At 34.8% G+C, this 16,946-nt stretch overlaps 1 protein-coding gene across 1 annotated transcript in view; it reads left to right on the forward strand.

The window, feature by feature from the left end:
- The window catches only part of LOC131506707 (A disintegrin and metallopeptidase domain 3-like), a 113,510-nt gene that overhangs the window by 24,976 nt on the left and 71,588 nt on the right, over positions 1-16,946 (forward strand). The window contains 3 exon segments of the mRNA XM_058720593.1: positions 8,551-8,627; positions 9,097-9,274; positions 15,581-15,643. Of these exon segments, the coding sequence (XP_058576576.1) occupies positions 8,551-8,627; positions 9,097-9,274; positions 15,581-15,643 (318 nt within the window).

Raw genomic sequence — 16,946 nt, forward strand, 5'->3', positions numbered from 1 at the left:
TTTGTTGAGAGTTGTTATGAAAGTATGTTGAATTTTGCAAATTCTTTCTCTATTATTCAGATGATCATGTGATTTTTATCCTCTACAATGTTAATGTGGTTTATCAAATTAATTGATTTTTGTGCATTAAACTATGCTAGCACTGCAGGGATAATCTAACTTGGTCTTGATGTAAAATAATTTTACATTTTTTGGATTACATTGGATTTGGTTTACTGGTATTTTGTTGAGAATTTGCGTCTGTATTCATGAGGGCTTTTGACTTGTAGTTTTCTTGTGGACTGTGTATATGGCTTTTAAATCAGTGTAATGATGGCCTCGTAAAATAGTTTGGAAATGTTCCCTCCTGTTTAACGTTTTTTGGGACAGTGTGGGAAAGATTGTTGTAATTCTTACTTAGGTGTTTGGGAGAGTTCATCAGTGATGTCATTTGGTTTTAGGCTTCTCTTTGTTATGAAGTTTTGATTACTGATTAGAGCCCATACTGGTTGTAGGTTTGTTCAGATTTTCTGTTTCTTCGTGATTCGGTTTTGGTAGGTCATATGTTTCTAAGAATGTGCCCATTTTCTATGATATCCAGTTGTTGGTGTATAATTATTAATAGTATTCTCTTTTGATCTTTGCTTTCATATCTGATTTTATTTATTTGTGTCTTCTCTCTTTTCTTAATCTACCTGGGGGTTTGTCAATTTTGTTTATCAAGTTGTTCAAAGAAACAACTCTTAGTTTCATGATTTTTTTCTATTGTTTTCTTAATTTTTTACTTTTTATTTTCTTTATTTTTTCTCTGACCTTTGTTATTTCTCTCTTCTGATACTTTGGCCTTAGTTTATTCTTCTATTTTCAGTTCTTTGATGTGTGAAGTTAGTTTATGGATTTGAGATCTTCTTTTTCTTCAAGTATGTGTTTACCGACACATAGATCAATGGATCACATAGATTACAGACACCTAGATCAATGGAGCAAAATGGAGAACACAGAAATAAACCCACAATTATATGGCCAATTAATCAATGACCACAGAGGCAAGAATACACAATGGGGAAAAGACAATCTGTTCTTTAAATATCTGGTAGAATTCTCCTGGGAAGCCATCTGACCCTGGACATTTCTATGTTGGGAGGTTTTTACTTACTGATTAAATTTCTTTACTGCTTATAGGTCTGTTCAAATTTTCTATTTCTTCCTGTTTCAGCTTTGGTAGTTTGTATATTTCTAGGGACTTACCCATTTCTTCCAAAGAGCCCAGTTTGTTGGCATATAAATTTTCATAATATTCTCTTATGATTGATTGTATTTCTGTGGTGTTGGTTGTGATCTCTTCTCTTTCATTCATGATTTTAATTATCTGAGTCCTCTTTTTTTTTTTTTCATACGTCTGGCTAGGGGTTTACCAATTTCATAAATTCTTTACAAGAAACAGCTCTTAGTTTTGTTGATCTATTCTACTAGGTTTATGTTTCTATATCATTTATTTCATCTCTAATTTTTATTATTTCCATTTTTCTCCTGGCTTTATGCTTTATTTGCTCTTCCTTTTCTTGTATAAGGTTAGGTTAACAATTTGGACTTTTCTTTTTTCCTGTTATAGGCCTGTACTGCAATCTACTTTGCTCTTAGGACACCTTTGTTGTATATCAAAGGGTTTGGACTGTCATGTTTCCATTTTCATTTGCTTCCATGTATTTTTTTTAAATTTTTTTTAATGTGTATTTATTTTTGAGACAGAGAGAGACAGAGCATGAATGGGGGAGGGGCAGAGAGAGAGAGGGAGACACAGAATCAGAAGCAGGCTCCAGGCTCTGAGCCATCAGCCCAGAGCCCGACGCGGGGCTTGAACTCATGGACTGCGAGATCGTGACCCGAGCTGAAGTCAGACGCTTAACCGACTGAGCCACCCAGGTGCCCCTGCTTCCATGTATTTCTTAATTTCTTCTTTAATTTCCTGGTTAACCCATTAATTCTTTAGTATGATGCTCTTTGACCTCAATGTATTCCTGTTCTTTCTGAATTTTTTCTTGTGGTTGACTTCAAGTTTAATAGCATTGTGGTTGGAAAATATGCATGGTATGATTCCAGTCTTTTTGTAGATGTTGAGTGCTGATTTGTGACCCAGTACATGATCTATTCTGGAGAATGTTCCATGTGTACTTGAAAAAAATGTATATTCTGCTGCTTTAGAATGAAATGTTCTGGGGGCACCTGGGTGGCTCAGTTGGTTAAGTGTCCGACTTCAGCTCAGGTCGTGATCTCACAGTTAGTGGGTTCGAGCCCAGTGTTGGACTCTGCTGACAGCTCAGAGCCTGGAGCCTGCCTCTGATTCTGTGTCTCCTCTCTCTCTGCCCCTCCCCAGCTCTCTCTCTCTCTCAAATAATAAACATTAAAAAAATTTAGAATGGAATGTTCTGAATATATATGTGGAGTCCATCTGGTCAAATTTATTATTCAAAGCATTGTTTCCTCGTTGATTTTCTGCTTAGATGATCTGTCCATTTCTGTAGGTGGAGTGTTAAAGTCCCCTACTATTATTTTATTATTATCAATGAGTCTCTTTTTGTTTGTCATTATTTGATTTCTATATTTGGGTACTTTCTAGTTTAGGGCATAAATATATACAATTGTTAGATCTTCCTGATGGATAGATTTCTTAACTATGATATAGTGCCCTTCTTCATCTCTTGTTACAGATTCAACTTAAAATCTAGTTTGTCTGATATAAGTATGGCTACTCTAGATTTCTTTTAGTGTCCGTTAGCATGACGGACATCATGGTCGCATCCCTTCAATTTCAATCTGCAGGTGTCTTTAGGTCTAAAATGAGTCTCTTGTAGACAACATATAGATGGTTATTTTTTATCCATTCACATACCCTATAGCTTTTATTGGAGCATTTAGTCCATTTACATTCAGAGTGATTATTGATAGATATAAATTTAGCGCCATCGTGTTACCTGTAAAGTTGGTGTTTCTGGTGATGTCCTCCGTTCGTCTACTCTTTGTTGCTTTTGATCTTTCTTTCCCACACAAAGAGTCCCCCTTCAATATTTCTTGCAGATCTAGTTTAATGGTGACAAACTCCTTTAGTTTTTATTTATCTGGGAAACTATTCTCTCTCCTTCTATTCCGAATGACCACCTTGTGGAATATAGTATTCTTGGCTGAAGATTTTCCCATTCAGCATGTTGAATACATCTTGTCACTCCTTTCTGGCCTGCCATGTTTCTGTGGATAGATCTGCTATGAACCTGATATGTTTTCCCTTGTAGGTTAAGGACTTTTTTTTTTAACCTTGCTGCTTTCAGGATTCTTTCCTTGTCTGTGTATTTTGTTAATTTGACTATGATATATCTTGGTGTGGGCTAGCTTTTATTGAATTTGATGGGAGTTCTCTGTGCCTCTTGAATTTTGATGTCCATTTTCTTCCCAAGATTAGGTAGATTTTGAGCTATTATTTGCTTCTGCCCTCTTTCCCTCTCTTTTTGTGGGACTCCTATGATACGAATATTATTATATTTTAAGGAGACACTGAGTTCCCTAAGTCTACATTAGTGATCCAATAATTTTCTTTCCCTCTTGTTTACAGCTTTATGATTTTCCATCATTTTATCTTCTATATCACTGAATTGTTCTTCTGCTCTCTGCTTCATCCATCCTCATTGTCATTGTATCTAGTCAGTTTTGCACGCAGTTGTAGTATTTTTTATTTTGGCCTGACTAAGTTTAGTTCTTTTATCTCTGCAGTAGGGGATTCTCTACAGTCTTCTATGCTTTTCTCAAGCCCAGCTAATATCCTTATTACTATTTTTTTGTTTTTTGTTTTTTTGTTTTTGTTTGTTTTTAATTCTGGTTCAGGCATTTTACGTATATCAGTCTTGATTAAATCCCTGGCCATTACATCTTCCTGTTCTTTTTTGGGGGGTCACTTCCTCCATCTTGTCATTTTTTCTAGGTCATTGTTTTTTTTTGGTAGTTGTTAGGAAAGCCTGTTACATTCCTGCTTCTGAGAGTAGTGGCTATATTAAGAAGAGGTCCAATACTTTCTTGGGTCTGGTGCTTCAGGAGGTGTTTCAGAGTGTGCACTCTGCTGTTGTGTTTTGGTTGCTCCTTCCCTTAGGTCAATCCTCTGCAGAGTTTCTCCTTGCCTGCAGTAGGGGTGTTTGGACCTCGTCCACTGTGTGGCAAGTTTTAAGTAGGTGTGTTTGGTCTGCTTGTTAAAAGAAGCTAGATTCTATTCCCCCTAGAGCTGAAGCTTTGCAGCATTCTATGTTTAGTAGACTTGGTGTGTGCAAGGTGTTTGTGTGGGTCTTCTGGGAGAGATACGCAGACTTGCCCTAGTAGACATGTGCCTGCAGGGTGCAGTGGGGTGGGGCTTGGTGTAAGGAGGCTATGGCTTCCACTTTGGGATGCTGTGTTGCTCGTTGACCTGGTCAGTGCTATTGGATGTGGGGGAAATGGCTTCACTCTACTCTTTAGTTTCTGGAGTGGGTAGTTTGTGCCTGCCAGTCTTCAGGAAGCCCTCATAGAAGAGCAAACAATCACCCCTCATGTGTCCCTGGCCTCTGTCAGATCCTTGTCTTTACCCTGTCTGTGTCTGAGCTGTATGCCTGCCAGGTGGCACAGTATTCCTGTGATTTATCTCAGGTGTGTATCTGGTTTTTAAAACTTTGCATTTGGGGGAACTATGTGGCACAGTTCCACACTGATCTCTTGGGAGGGTCTCACCACACTGTGCTAGTTTACCCTTGTGCTAGTTTACCCCATAAAGGGAGTTGCATGACCATGCAGTGGTTTAGAATTTATGGTAAAGCATGACAAAAAGCTGGCACCAGGGTTTGCTGCTTTCAGCTGATGTCTCTGTTCCTGTACTACTCAATAGAACAGTACTTTGACACTGCCAGTTCTTTTGTCCCCAGAGAGGCAGTGCCACCCCTCCTAAATGCACTCCAAGAAGGGGAACTGTTTCTCCCTATGTGACCCAGGGATCCTCAGACCATGCTTTCCCTTCCAGGTCTCTGTCTTCCATCCCCACTGGAGCACTACTAAGCCTCTTAGGCATGACCCCAGTGATTTCAGGGACTTCTAATACTTCAGACTTTGTACTCTACTGTTTATATAAGCTTGTGGCTGGCATTCAGCCCTTCTCCCTATCCTAGTCAGTGGTTTTGGGGAAGAATTTTTCTTGTGCAGTCGCCTATGTGTGCTTTCTTTCCTCCCGTCCCCTCCCGTCTCCTCCCTTTCCATCCCCTCCCCTCCCCTCCCCTGTCCTATCCCGTCCTGTGATCAGGGCTCTCCCCTTTGCCACACCTGCTGTTCTTTTCTCCCCCAAATCAACTCTTTGCAGTTCCTACCTTCCACGATGTGGCTGTTTTTCTCCCTTTAGATGTTGAGTTTGTTCTCTCAATTTGAGTTCTTGGGTGTTCAGAATGGGTGTGTTTGAGGTATGAGGCAAGTTTAGGGTCCCCTTTCTCCAGGATCTCAATTCCTTCCTCTGTTTGGTACTTTTAAAAAATATTTTCTGTCTCTGAAAATTGTAATTGAAATTGTGAATTTGTTCATGCATTGTCCTCTTGACCTCAGTGAACATTTTAAATTCTCTGTGAGGTAAATTACTTAATTTTATTTAATTAGCATCCATTTCTGGAGATACCTTTTTCCTTTATTTGAAATGTCTTTTCCTGATTACTCATTTATTTGACTCTCTGTTTTGGTATCTGCTCATTAGACAAAAGTAGTTGCTTTGCCCAATCTTCACTGATAGGCCTTGTACAGAAAAGTATCTCAACAAGTCACCCTGTCCAATCATTTGGGGGGCCTCTACCAACTCTTCTTCTCTCCAGGGGGAAACATGCATCTGTGCTTTTTCCTGCTCTGTGTTGATCAGGAGAGAGGATTAGTAGCATCTACCCTCACAAGCTGCCGCCTCTATTCTCATCCAAGCAACTATATTGTGCTTGGCCCATCTGTGTTCCAGGATTGGTGAGAAAGATGCCAGTTCTTTTGGCAGTTTTGGTGAAGTAGGGAAACTACATGTGTGGATCAACTTTTTCCTTCCTCAAGGAGAAGCAGAGCTGGCATCTTTTTGTCCACTTATTCTGTGCTTAGTGGGGACATGGGGGAGAAACCCATGGTGTCTACTAGCCCAAGTCTCTATCTCCATTGTTGCCTGGATGGCCAGATTGTGCTGAACCTATTAGAGCTCCAAGACCGGTGAAATGGGTTCTAGTTCTTTAGGTAGCCCCTTCAGAAAAATTGGGACTCTAGACATGAGGACAAACCTGTTTCATGCTTTGGGTTAGGCTGGGAGCTAGAGGGCCGTTTTGTGATCATATAGCAGTGCTCTGGGGCAGTATCCCTATTGAAAGGGTATACCAAATCTCTATATTGGCTTTGGTGAGTCTGATTTTGCATTTTCCCAGAGTGTGCCCCTACACACTTTTTAATTAGTTTAATTGGCCTTTTAATTAGTTTCAGATTTCTTATAAAAGAAATTTGTCTGTGAATTGTTGCTGAATTCATTTGTTTTTGAAGGGGTGGGGGTGGGGGTCGAAGTTTTCCTACTCTGCCATCTTCCTGACCAGAATTTTAGCTTTTATTTCTTTGAATACTTTTCAGCCCTATATTCTTTCTGTTCTTTTCCTCAGATTCTGATATTTATTTTAGATCTTTTGTTATCGTTCCACGGGTTCTTGGGGCTCTGTTTATTTTCTTAGTTCGTTTGTCTCTGTTATATATATTGAGTAAATTCTATTGATCTCAAGTTCACTGATTCTATCCCTTGCCATCTCCACTTTACTTATCAATCTATCAAATATGTTTTTTGTAGATTTGTTTATTCTATTTTTTAGTTCTAATTTTTTTATCTGTTTTTATGGCTTCCATTTATTTTCTGATATTTTCTGTTCTTTAATTTTTTTCAAGATTATTTGTAATTGTTTACTGAAGCAATACTATCACAGCTACTTTAAAATCTTCATTAGTTCCAACATGTGGCTTATCTCAATATTGTTATCAGTTGGTTTTCTTTTCCCATTGTTGTGATTTTTATGGTTCTTGATGTAATGTGTGATTTTTGGTTGTGTCCTTGACATTCAAATCTATTGTTAAGAGACAGTAACTCAAGTTTAGATTTGGTGTGATTTGTTGTGCCAATGACAATTTCACTTTTAAGGTGCTTTTAATGTTACTCTATTGTGATTCAGAAGCTCCTACTGGATCTCTGCTGATACAGCCTATAGTGGTAAAAGGTACTTTCCTGGGCCACTTTGTATTACTAGGTGGGGTTGGGTGATGAAGGTCCCATGGGATAGAGAGCATTTACTCTGGCTCTTCTCTAGCACTGTCAGTGCACTTCTCACTCTGATAGTGCCCCTGGGTGAGGAAAGTTCCTATCTGGAAATTCTTGTCCTTTGTGTTGGGGGTGTTGAGAATTATTTCATGAGGCTCATTTTCTCCCACTGGTACAAAGCCAGGAGCTACAGAGACTGAATTGCTTTCTGCTGCTGGGTAGAGGATTTGGACATGGTTTGTATTCCACCTTTTTGTAAGGGCTTGTAGCATAGTCTGTTGGAACTAGTGCAGACAGAGGTGGCTGCTGCTGTTCCTTAGCATGGGGCAGGGTATGCCCTGCCACTGTCAGTGGGTGGGGAATAGGAGTTAAGCCTAGTTTTGAGAAAAAGTGAATGGTTACTGATGGACATGTATATCTGGGAGCTAATAACATATAAACAAATTTATGGTAGAGAATGTGATGATACTTTTCATTGCACAACATTAACAAAGGAACAGGATTGACTCTAGTTATCACTAGATTTTTAAGGGAAGAAAAGGGAATATTCACTGAATGAAAATATTAGGGGAGATCCTGGGAAGACTAATGCTGTGAACATCTAGAGGGAGAAGAGCTTGAACTAGTGATGGTGAGCTATATAGATTAAATAATATGGTGAAATATTAAAGAGAAATAAAACTGAGGAAATCTCAGTTAACATGATTTTGGGTAACTTGGAAAAAAGAAGTGAAATGTTCACATTTAAAGTCACATTGATGCTGCTAATTACATTAAATTAACAGCTATAGATTATACATTCAAGAAATGTCAAATATACGCAAATTAAAAAATCTAAATAACCTGACAAAAAGAGAAAAGCTCCAGCTGAATCATTAAAAATAATACTGTAAAAACTAAGATCATGACACAGAATCAAGATTAAAAATACAATGATCATATTTGAAAGAATAAAAGCTTACAAGTTAGAAAAAAACAAGAAAAAATGTGGCTGAGAAAGAAAAGACACAGATAAGAAAGTTATTCATCAAAAATTAAATATTCTAGCAATAAGTTATTTTGGGGGAAGACAGAAGTAATGATTATTTATAATCTAAAGAGGGTTAAAAGAGATTGTGCATAGATAACAAGGAAATGGAATGCCTGGTAAATAATATTATGGTGATGACTAAATCTGAATGTTTGATGATGTCTAGGACATAAGGTAAACCTAAAACTTTATTTACAAATCACTCATGAATGTATCTTCATATGCTTCTGTTTAGGGCCATTGCTTTTATCAAGGATATACCGCAGAGATTCCAAAATCAGTTGTGACACTTAGCACTTGTTCTGGACTCAGGTACTGGCATATTCCAGAGATGTACATGATTGACAATCTTGTGTGATCCTTTAATTTTTAGAAACATCTTAAAGGATAGAGTGAAGGCAAAGAAAATAGACTTTGATTGTGTTTCTGCTGATATACTTTCTTTTCTCCCCCTCTCTTATCATTTTTCCTTTTCTCCTTGTCTCTGTCCCAGGCTGCAGTCTTAAAATTTATGCAGGAACCACCCCCACCCCCAGTATGAAGAATATTCACATTCCTCAGCCACACTAAAACCACAATGAATCCTAAATGGCATAGTAGACAGAAAAGGTATAAAATAAGGCTTGAAAGTCTGTCCATGTAAGAAGGGATGATTCTTAGACATCAGACTGCAAAGACAACTGTTAAATTTCTATAAAATGTTATTTAATGGTGATTTACATTTCTTAGTGGGGAGTCTATATTATCTTTTTATTTCTTTTTTGTGTGTTTAAATATCTAGGGGATTATTGCAGTTGGAGAATGTCAGTTACGGCATTGAACCATTGGAATCTGCAGTTGCATATGAGCATATGCTTTATCTAATAAATAATGATAAAGTTGATTTTTCTCCCTTACAAGAAAATTATTCTATCACCCAATTGGCAGATCAATCCTACAGGATTCTTGTGAAATCAGAAGTAAGTAACCCCTTTTATGAAATCTTCATTGTGTTACTTCTAGTAAATTTATTCATGCTGGGAATTGACTATATTAAAACCTTCTGTTGTAAGATATTTATTTTTAAATATATTTTGATGTTTAGTCAGATAATATTTACAAACTGTAATAGGTATAAACACACATAATTTAAAAATCAAAGTACTCACATTTCCTTAATTGAAAGTGTACTTCATGCATATAAAAATAGTTTCATTGTCACTGAATTTGCATACTACTAATATAATGATGTCCAAATCTGCTGATTATTAATTTGTCTGCATTTTTCTTACCAACACATTTTTCTTCATTTTTATTAAAAAATTAAAATTAGAACAGAGGGAAAAAAATTGCCCCAAAGGTCATCATCTCAAAATAGTGCTAGAAGTTTGGATTATCTGTTCTAATTATTTTTATATCTCTAGTTATAAATGTAGATTTATAAATATATAGATAATTTTTAAACAAAAAATTATATAACCACAAATGCTTTGAAATTTCCCTTTTGCTATCAAAAGGAAAATACACATTATATTACATTTATTATTATTTACAATCAAATAATATTTGGGTTAGCATCTATTAAAATATTAAACATATGCATATGTAAAGATAATAAGAATGGGCCCTCATGTTATTTTCTAAAGATAAATGCAGTTGTGGAATCCATTATCATCATTTTGATGTATGCTATTTTATAGTTTTCATATATATGCATAAACTTGAAATGTATATATTTTATAAAATTATGCCATTTTTGCATATTTATATTTTTATATTAAGTAATCCATCCGCATGAGTTTACAATAGTTTTGAACAATTACACTTTCATTATAAATGCTCACATTTAAGGTAGGCATATTTCCAAAGGCTTTTTCATGTGTGTGTGTGTTTGTGTGTGTATATGCATATATATATATATATACATATATATACGCATATATTTGTATATATAGGATATATATGTATATATCCTAACTTTTCATATATATATATATGTATATATAGGGTTTATATAGGATATATATGTGTATATCCTAACTTTACATATATATGTACTTTTTGTATATATATATATATGTATATGTATACTTTTCATATATATATTCTTTTCATATATATGTATATACTTTATATATATATATGTAAATATATATATATGTGTGTGTGTGTGTGTGTGTACATGTCTGTGTGTATATACATCCTAACTTCCTCCTTAAGAATGTTTATACAACTTTACTTTTATCATCATGGTTAAATAAATAAATCTCTATCCACATATTCTCATCATAATTGGATATCACACTGAAGACAAGCAAAACAAAATAGTTACAAATGAAACCTGAACTGAATTTATAAGGAACTCCATCTCCCTGTTGCCTTAATTTGCTTTTGTTTATTTTGACAAAGTTAGTAGTATGAATACAGATTGATAAAACTGTACTTCCAGAAACCTAAAAAGTGATGAAGTATAAACATATATAGAGATGAAAATTTCATTTTTAGTGAAACTAAGAAATGACCCCAAACTTTATGCTAGCTCTGGAAACTGTCTGCATGTTGTAATACAACATTAGACACAATTAAGACAATTTTCACCACTGAAATAGAGCACTATCACATATGTAAATTGGAAAGCTTTAAAAGATTCCATGAATACTTTTCTGCGGCAGAAGAAGAACCTGAAGGGATGGACATAACTTTGGAAAAGACAAATAACAACACTTGAAGCCATCAACCACTTGACAGAGATTAGACAAGATAGAGTCCCAGCTCTAACATACAGTCCCAGCTGCCTCGGCTTGAATTCGAAGTCTGTTAGTTTTAGCCACAAGAACTTGGGAAAGTAACATAACCTTTATGTGTTTAAATTTTCTTATCTGTAAAAAAAAAATAAAAGTAAACATAATACCTAGCTCATACAGTTATTTCAAAGACTAACTTTATAAATGGAAATTACTTAGCATAGTGTGTGGACAAATAAAAAAGTGATCAATAAATATTATTGTTACTGCTATTCATATTTGCTCACAATATTTTCTAATGTAGTGGACAAGGTAATTGGGGGTAATTATATAAAACTTGGGTACAGAACAAATGTAATGGTCAAGTAAAATAGAGACAAATTTCAGAACTTCAGAAGAAACCAGGGATATCATTGCAGGATTGGAGATAAGTGATTAATTGTTATGTGTTTGTGAAATTTATATCTTTCATGAAGTAACTCAATTGCTTTTTATCCTGAATTTGATAGGCTTAGATCTATAGGTTTAGTTAAGTTTGTTTTCACATGACTAGTGCTTTTACAAGCACAGATATACAAAATAACTATCTTCAATATATCAGATTTTAAAAAGGAACAGAAAATAATATAAAACCTTATGTTTTAGGTATATTTTTATATTTTTGAAAGTAAACAGAAATGAACTCATAAACAAGGTAAATACCTTCACTATAACCAGAGTTGAAAAGTAGAACAAAAACCAAACAATATGGTAAACAGCTTATTTGTTAAAAGCATTTTGGGCACATGCTTTTACCCCTGTTCCTTCCTTAAACCCCCCCTACAATTAAAAGTGATTTTTTAAAATGACAAAAAGACATACAAACACAAAAAGAACAGGAAAGGAATAATAATCAAAATTGAATAGCTCATTTAAAAATCTAAATCCTTGAGGCACCTGGGTGGCTCAGTTGAGTAAACATCCTACTTCAGCTTAAGTCATAATCTCAACGTTCTGGGTTCCCATGTCCAACTTTGTGCTGACAGCGTGGAGCCTGCTTCGGATTCTCTGTCTCCTTCTCTCTCTGCCCCTCCTCCACTAGCATGCATGCTCTTTCAAAAATAAACACACATTAAAAAAAAATCTTAAGGGCGCCCAGGTGGCTCAGTCGGTTGAGCATCCGACTTCGGTTCAGGTCATGATCTCACAGTTCGTGAGTTTGAGCCCTGCGTCAGCACAGAGCTGACAGCTCAGAACCTGGAGCTTGCTTCAGATTCTGTGTCTTTCTCTTTGCCCCATCTCCACTCATGCTCTGTCTCGCTCTGTCTTAAAAATAAATAAAACATTAAAAATAAATAAATAAATATCAATCCTAAACAGGTAAATTTTAGGATTATAAATTACCGGATAGGCTATAGAAAACTTGAAATATACAGCAGTACTTAAAAAAAAAGGTTTATTTATTTATTTTTGAGAGAGTGAGAGAACATGAGCAGGGGAGGGGCAGAGAGGGAGAGAGAGAAGAGAGAATCCCAAGTAAGCTCCATGCTGTCAGTGCAGAACCCGATGTGGGGCTTGATCTCGTGGACCATGAGATCATAACCTGAGCCAAAATAAAGAGTCGGACGCTTAACTGACTGAGCCATCTAGGTACCCCCAATAATGAATATAGGCATCTTGGCCCCCAAATCACCTATAAAAGTAGAGAAACAGACTGACTTTAGCCTTAGCCAAATGAAGTGCTTATAAGATAGTGCAGTGTATATCTAGGATGTATAGAGTGACTTCTCTGGAAGGTATAAAAATCCCAACAATTTTTGTCTAGTCAAGTTGCCATTATAGTATAAAAGCATTCATACTTTTTCAAGAATTTTAAGACTATAATATCTATGTGACTTTGAGGAAATATGGCTTAAATCAGTACAGCAATACAAGAATGAAACAATTTAACAGATTTATGTAGAAAACCACAGGACGGTATCAGTAGTTCCAGAAATATCATTTGGCCAAATTCAACACCCATTCATGATAAACTAGGGAGTAGAAAACTTCCTTGATCTGTTTGTGCCCCCTCACATGAGCAAACAATAGGAAGACAGCTATCTGCAAGCTAGGAAGAGTGTTTGTTGTTTAAGCAACCTCCTCTGGTATATTTGTTAAGAACCTGAACTGACTAAAACAGCCTATAAGATTAGGAATAATGCGAGACTGTCTGCCCTCACTATTTCCAGCCACTTTTTTCCCTAGAGTTACTAGAGAGTGCAACAGGAGAAAGAATGATAAAGGACATACGTTTTTGAAAGAAAAAAAAATTCTCTTTTTTTAAGTGACTTAACTCCATACATAGAAAATACTAAAGAATCTCCACCAAAGCTATCAGGACTAATAAGAGAGTCTGGGAGCGCCTGCGTGGCTCAGTTAGTTGATCGCCCGACTCTTGATTTTGGCTCAGGTCATGATCTCATGGTTCTTGAGTTCAGGCCCCACATTGGGCTCTGCACTGACAGTGCGAAGCCTGCTTGGGACTCTTTCTCCCTCTCTCTGCCCCTCCCCCACTCATGTGCCTGTGTGTGCATGCGCTGTCTCTCATAATAAATAAGTAAACTTTTTTAAAAAAGAGAGTCTAGCAAAGTCACAGGAAAGAAAGAAATTGATGTTGTTGTTTATTTTCTTCAAATTGATCTGTAAATTCAGTGTAATCCCAATCAAAATTTCAGAAAACATTTTTGTGGAAATTGGTTCTCAAATGCATAAGAAGAGATTACAAGTAACCTAGAATAATCACACAGTTTTAAACAGAACAAGATGAAAGACTTAACATTACTTTTTCTTAAAGGGCCAGAGTGTAAATGTGTTAGGTTTGTGGGGAAGATGGTTTGTTGCAAGTTATAACACTGAGCGTTTTAGCAAGAAAACAGCGTCTATAGAGGATATATAAACAAATGGGTATGCCTAGGTTACAATAAAACATACATATTTTTTTGTAAAACAGGTGGCTGTATCTCGGGCCATAGTTTGCTGACCCCTGGTATAGAGGTGCATATTGTGTTAGTGATATAAATGTAGGTATATAGATCAGTAGATCAGAATAGATCAGAAATAGACCCACATGCTATTGGCTGATTGATTTTCCACAAGGGTGGTAAGGACTCTGAAAAATAAAGAATACTCCCTCCAACAAGCAGTGCTAAAAGACTGGATATTCACATGAAATAAAATGAATTTTGGCCCCTATTCAGAAAAATTGAATTAAAGCATAGACTTAATTAAAAGTCAAAGCTAAACATAAAATTTCTGGTAGGGAATTTAGGTGAAACTAAATTAATGAGCAGTAAGCCTGTGAAAGATGGTCAGTATCATTCAACATCAGGGAATTGCAAATTAAAACATAAATGAGATTTCAGTATAGACCAACAGGAATGAATACAATGAAGAAGATGGATAATATCAAATACTGGCAAAAATGTGGAGTAATTGGCACTCTTTTTTAGTTCTTGATAAAATACAGAATAATCAAACTGCTTTAGAAAGCAATCTGGCACTTTGGCATTATATTATACATCCACACTTACCATATGACTTAGGTATTCCACTTTTAAGATTTTCTGAGAAAAAGTAAAGAACATACTTGCACAAAGACCTCCATATGGATATTCATAGCAGCTTTATATATAATAGCTAAAATGTCTAAATAATCCAAGTGATCATCAACAGGTAAATGTATTAACAAATTGGGATATATTTCTAAAATGGCATACTATTTTAATAAACACTAATGCGTTAATAATCACAACATAATGGATAAATGCTGAGTGAAAGAAGCCAGATGTAAAAAAGTATGTGACATATGATTCCAGTTTTATGAAATTCTAGAATAGATTATTCTACCCTATGGTGAGAGAAAGCAGATCATTGATTGCCTTGAGCCATATGGGGCTCTGATGGAAACATTTTTTATTTTATTTATAGAAATGGATACATGGGTGGTGTATACATTAATATCAATTGATAAAGCTAACATAATTAGTTAAATGTACAAAAATAATGAATAATTAAAGGCAGTGTTTTGGGGAAAGATGATGGGAGTTTATTTAGCTTGAAGGATTGAGGAGGGTCTAAGACAAAGGTTTAGAGTGAAGGGAAACATGGGTTGTCCATCATGAGGATCTTAATTATAAAGAATATAAGATAAAAGCTTTCGTTTTATTCCTAAAATTTGTGTTTGGAATGTCACCTGCTTTTTATTCAATGGCCTCCATTGTCTTATTTTCCTATTACCAATATCTATATCTTTATGTATATGTAGTCTCTTTCTTTCTTTCTTTTTCTTTCTTTCTTTCTTTCTTTCTTTCTTTCTTTCTTTCTTTCTTTTTCTTTCTTTCTTTTTCTTTCTTTCTTTCTTTCTTTCTTTCTTTCTTTCTTTCTTTCTTTCTTCTTTCTTTCTTTCTCTCTCCATGTGTATATAGATACATATATAATGTGCACGATAATAACAATATATTTTTTAATAAAATTTTTTATTTATTTTCATGTTTTATTTAATTCATGTCCTCTGTTTTGCAGAAAGATTCAGATGCATTATTGAACAGATTTCTGAAAATACAAATCATTATGGATAAAGCCTTGGTATGCATTATTGATATATAATAGCTTTGTTTTGTGTTTATATTTAATGGGAATGTGAAAAAGAAAATTCTCCTTGTCTTAAATACAGATATATTTTACTCTTTGAAATACGTATCTCAGTGTAGCAGGACATAAATGTCAGTTGCCTTTGGATTAACATGGGGGACTAATATTTACAGTGTTAACTTACAAATATAGAATTCTAGCAATAATGTATAATTTGTATGTATGGAAGTGTTCTACTACACTATAACCTATTCGATTATAACTAGCTGCATATACTTCTGGATCCACTCCAAATTGTGATGAAACTCTTCCATATATTAATTTTCATTTTAAAATAAGCTGTTTAGTTTATTATAAATGGGAGATCCCTGTTATTAAAAATTATCTTTTATAAGATTATTTTATGCTTTACAATTTCTTGGATTCTCTGGCAGACATTCTATATTCTAAAAATGGGAAGAATTATCCATTGGAATATTCATTTATTTAGGGAAATTTTTATTTATATAATCAGCAAAGCCATTATGGGTGGCAACTAAGAAATCTTATTTTTTCATTATCACTGATATTTTTATATAAGGTTTATCAAGTGCCATAATGTTGAAAATTAGATCTTGTTGATAAAGGCAATATTTAGATCTTTAAATAATTTTTATAAAAATAATAGGAAAGAATAGGCAGACAAAATAATAAAGAGAAAAGCACATATAATTTTATTACCAGGAGATAAATTTTATGCACATTTTCTGTTTTTAATATACATACATGTATATATATGTTCTTATACCTTTGTCTTATATATGCTATTTTGTAAGTTATTTTGTTTTTCCACATATTAAATATATTAATTTAATTTTAACATTTACATAGTATCTGATTAATATATTTAATATAATTTAATGTATTTTACTGGCTAATGCCCTTTGGGGGCATTTAGATTTAGATTTTTGTTATTGTTACATAGGGAATAATACTATTTGTCCTAAAACCAGTATCATAAGCATTGGAATCATGTTTTGTCATAGCTGTCCCGATGAGGTTGCTAATATTAAATATAGACAGCCTACTTTTCTCTCTCCACTTAGCTGGATACCTTCTTACCATTCCAATAACAACAGAAGGAATTTTCAATGTAAATGTCATCATGCAAAAACAACAATAAAGAACTCCAGAGTTCTTTATAATATCCTATGAATAGTATTCCCTCTTTTTTTATATTCAGTTTATCTGTCTTAAATTTTGAAGTATGACTTTGTAAACTGATTTTTTTAGATAATCCCTGCCTTTTCACTATACG

This window comes from Neofelis nebulosa, chromosome 3 (assembly GCF_028018385.1).
Source record: "Neofelis nebulosa isolate mNeoNeb1 chromosome 3, mNeoNeb1.pri, whole genome shotgun sequence".
Taxonomy (NCBI): domain Eukaryota; kingdom Metazoa; phylum Chordata; class Mammalia; order Carnivora; family Felidae; genus Neofelis; species Neofelis nebulosa.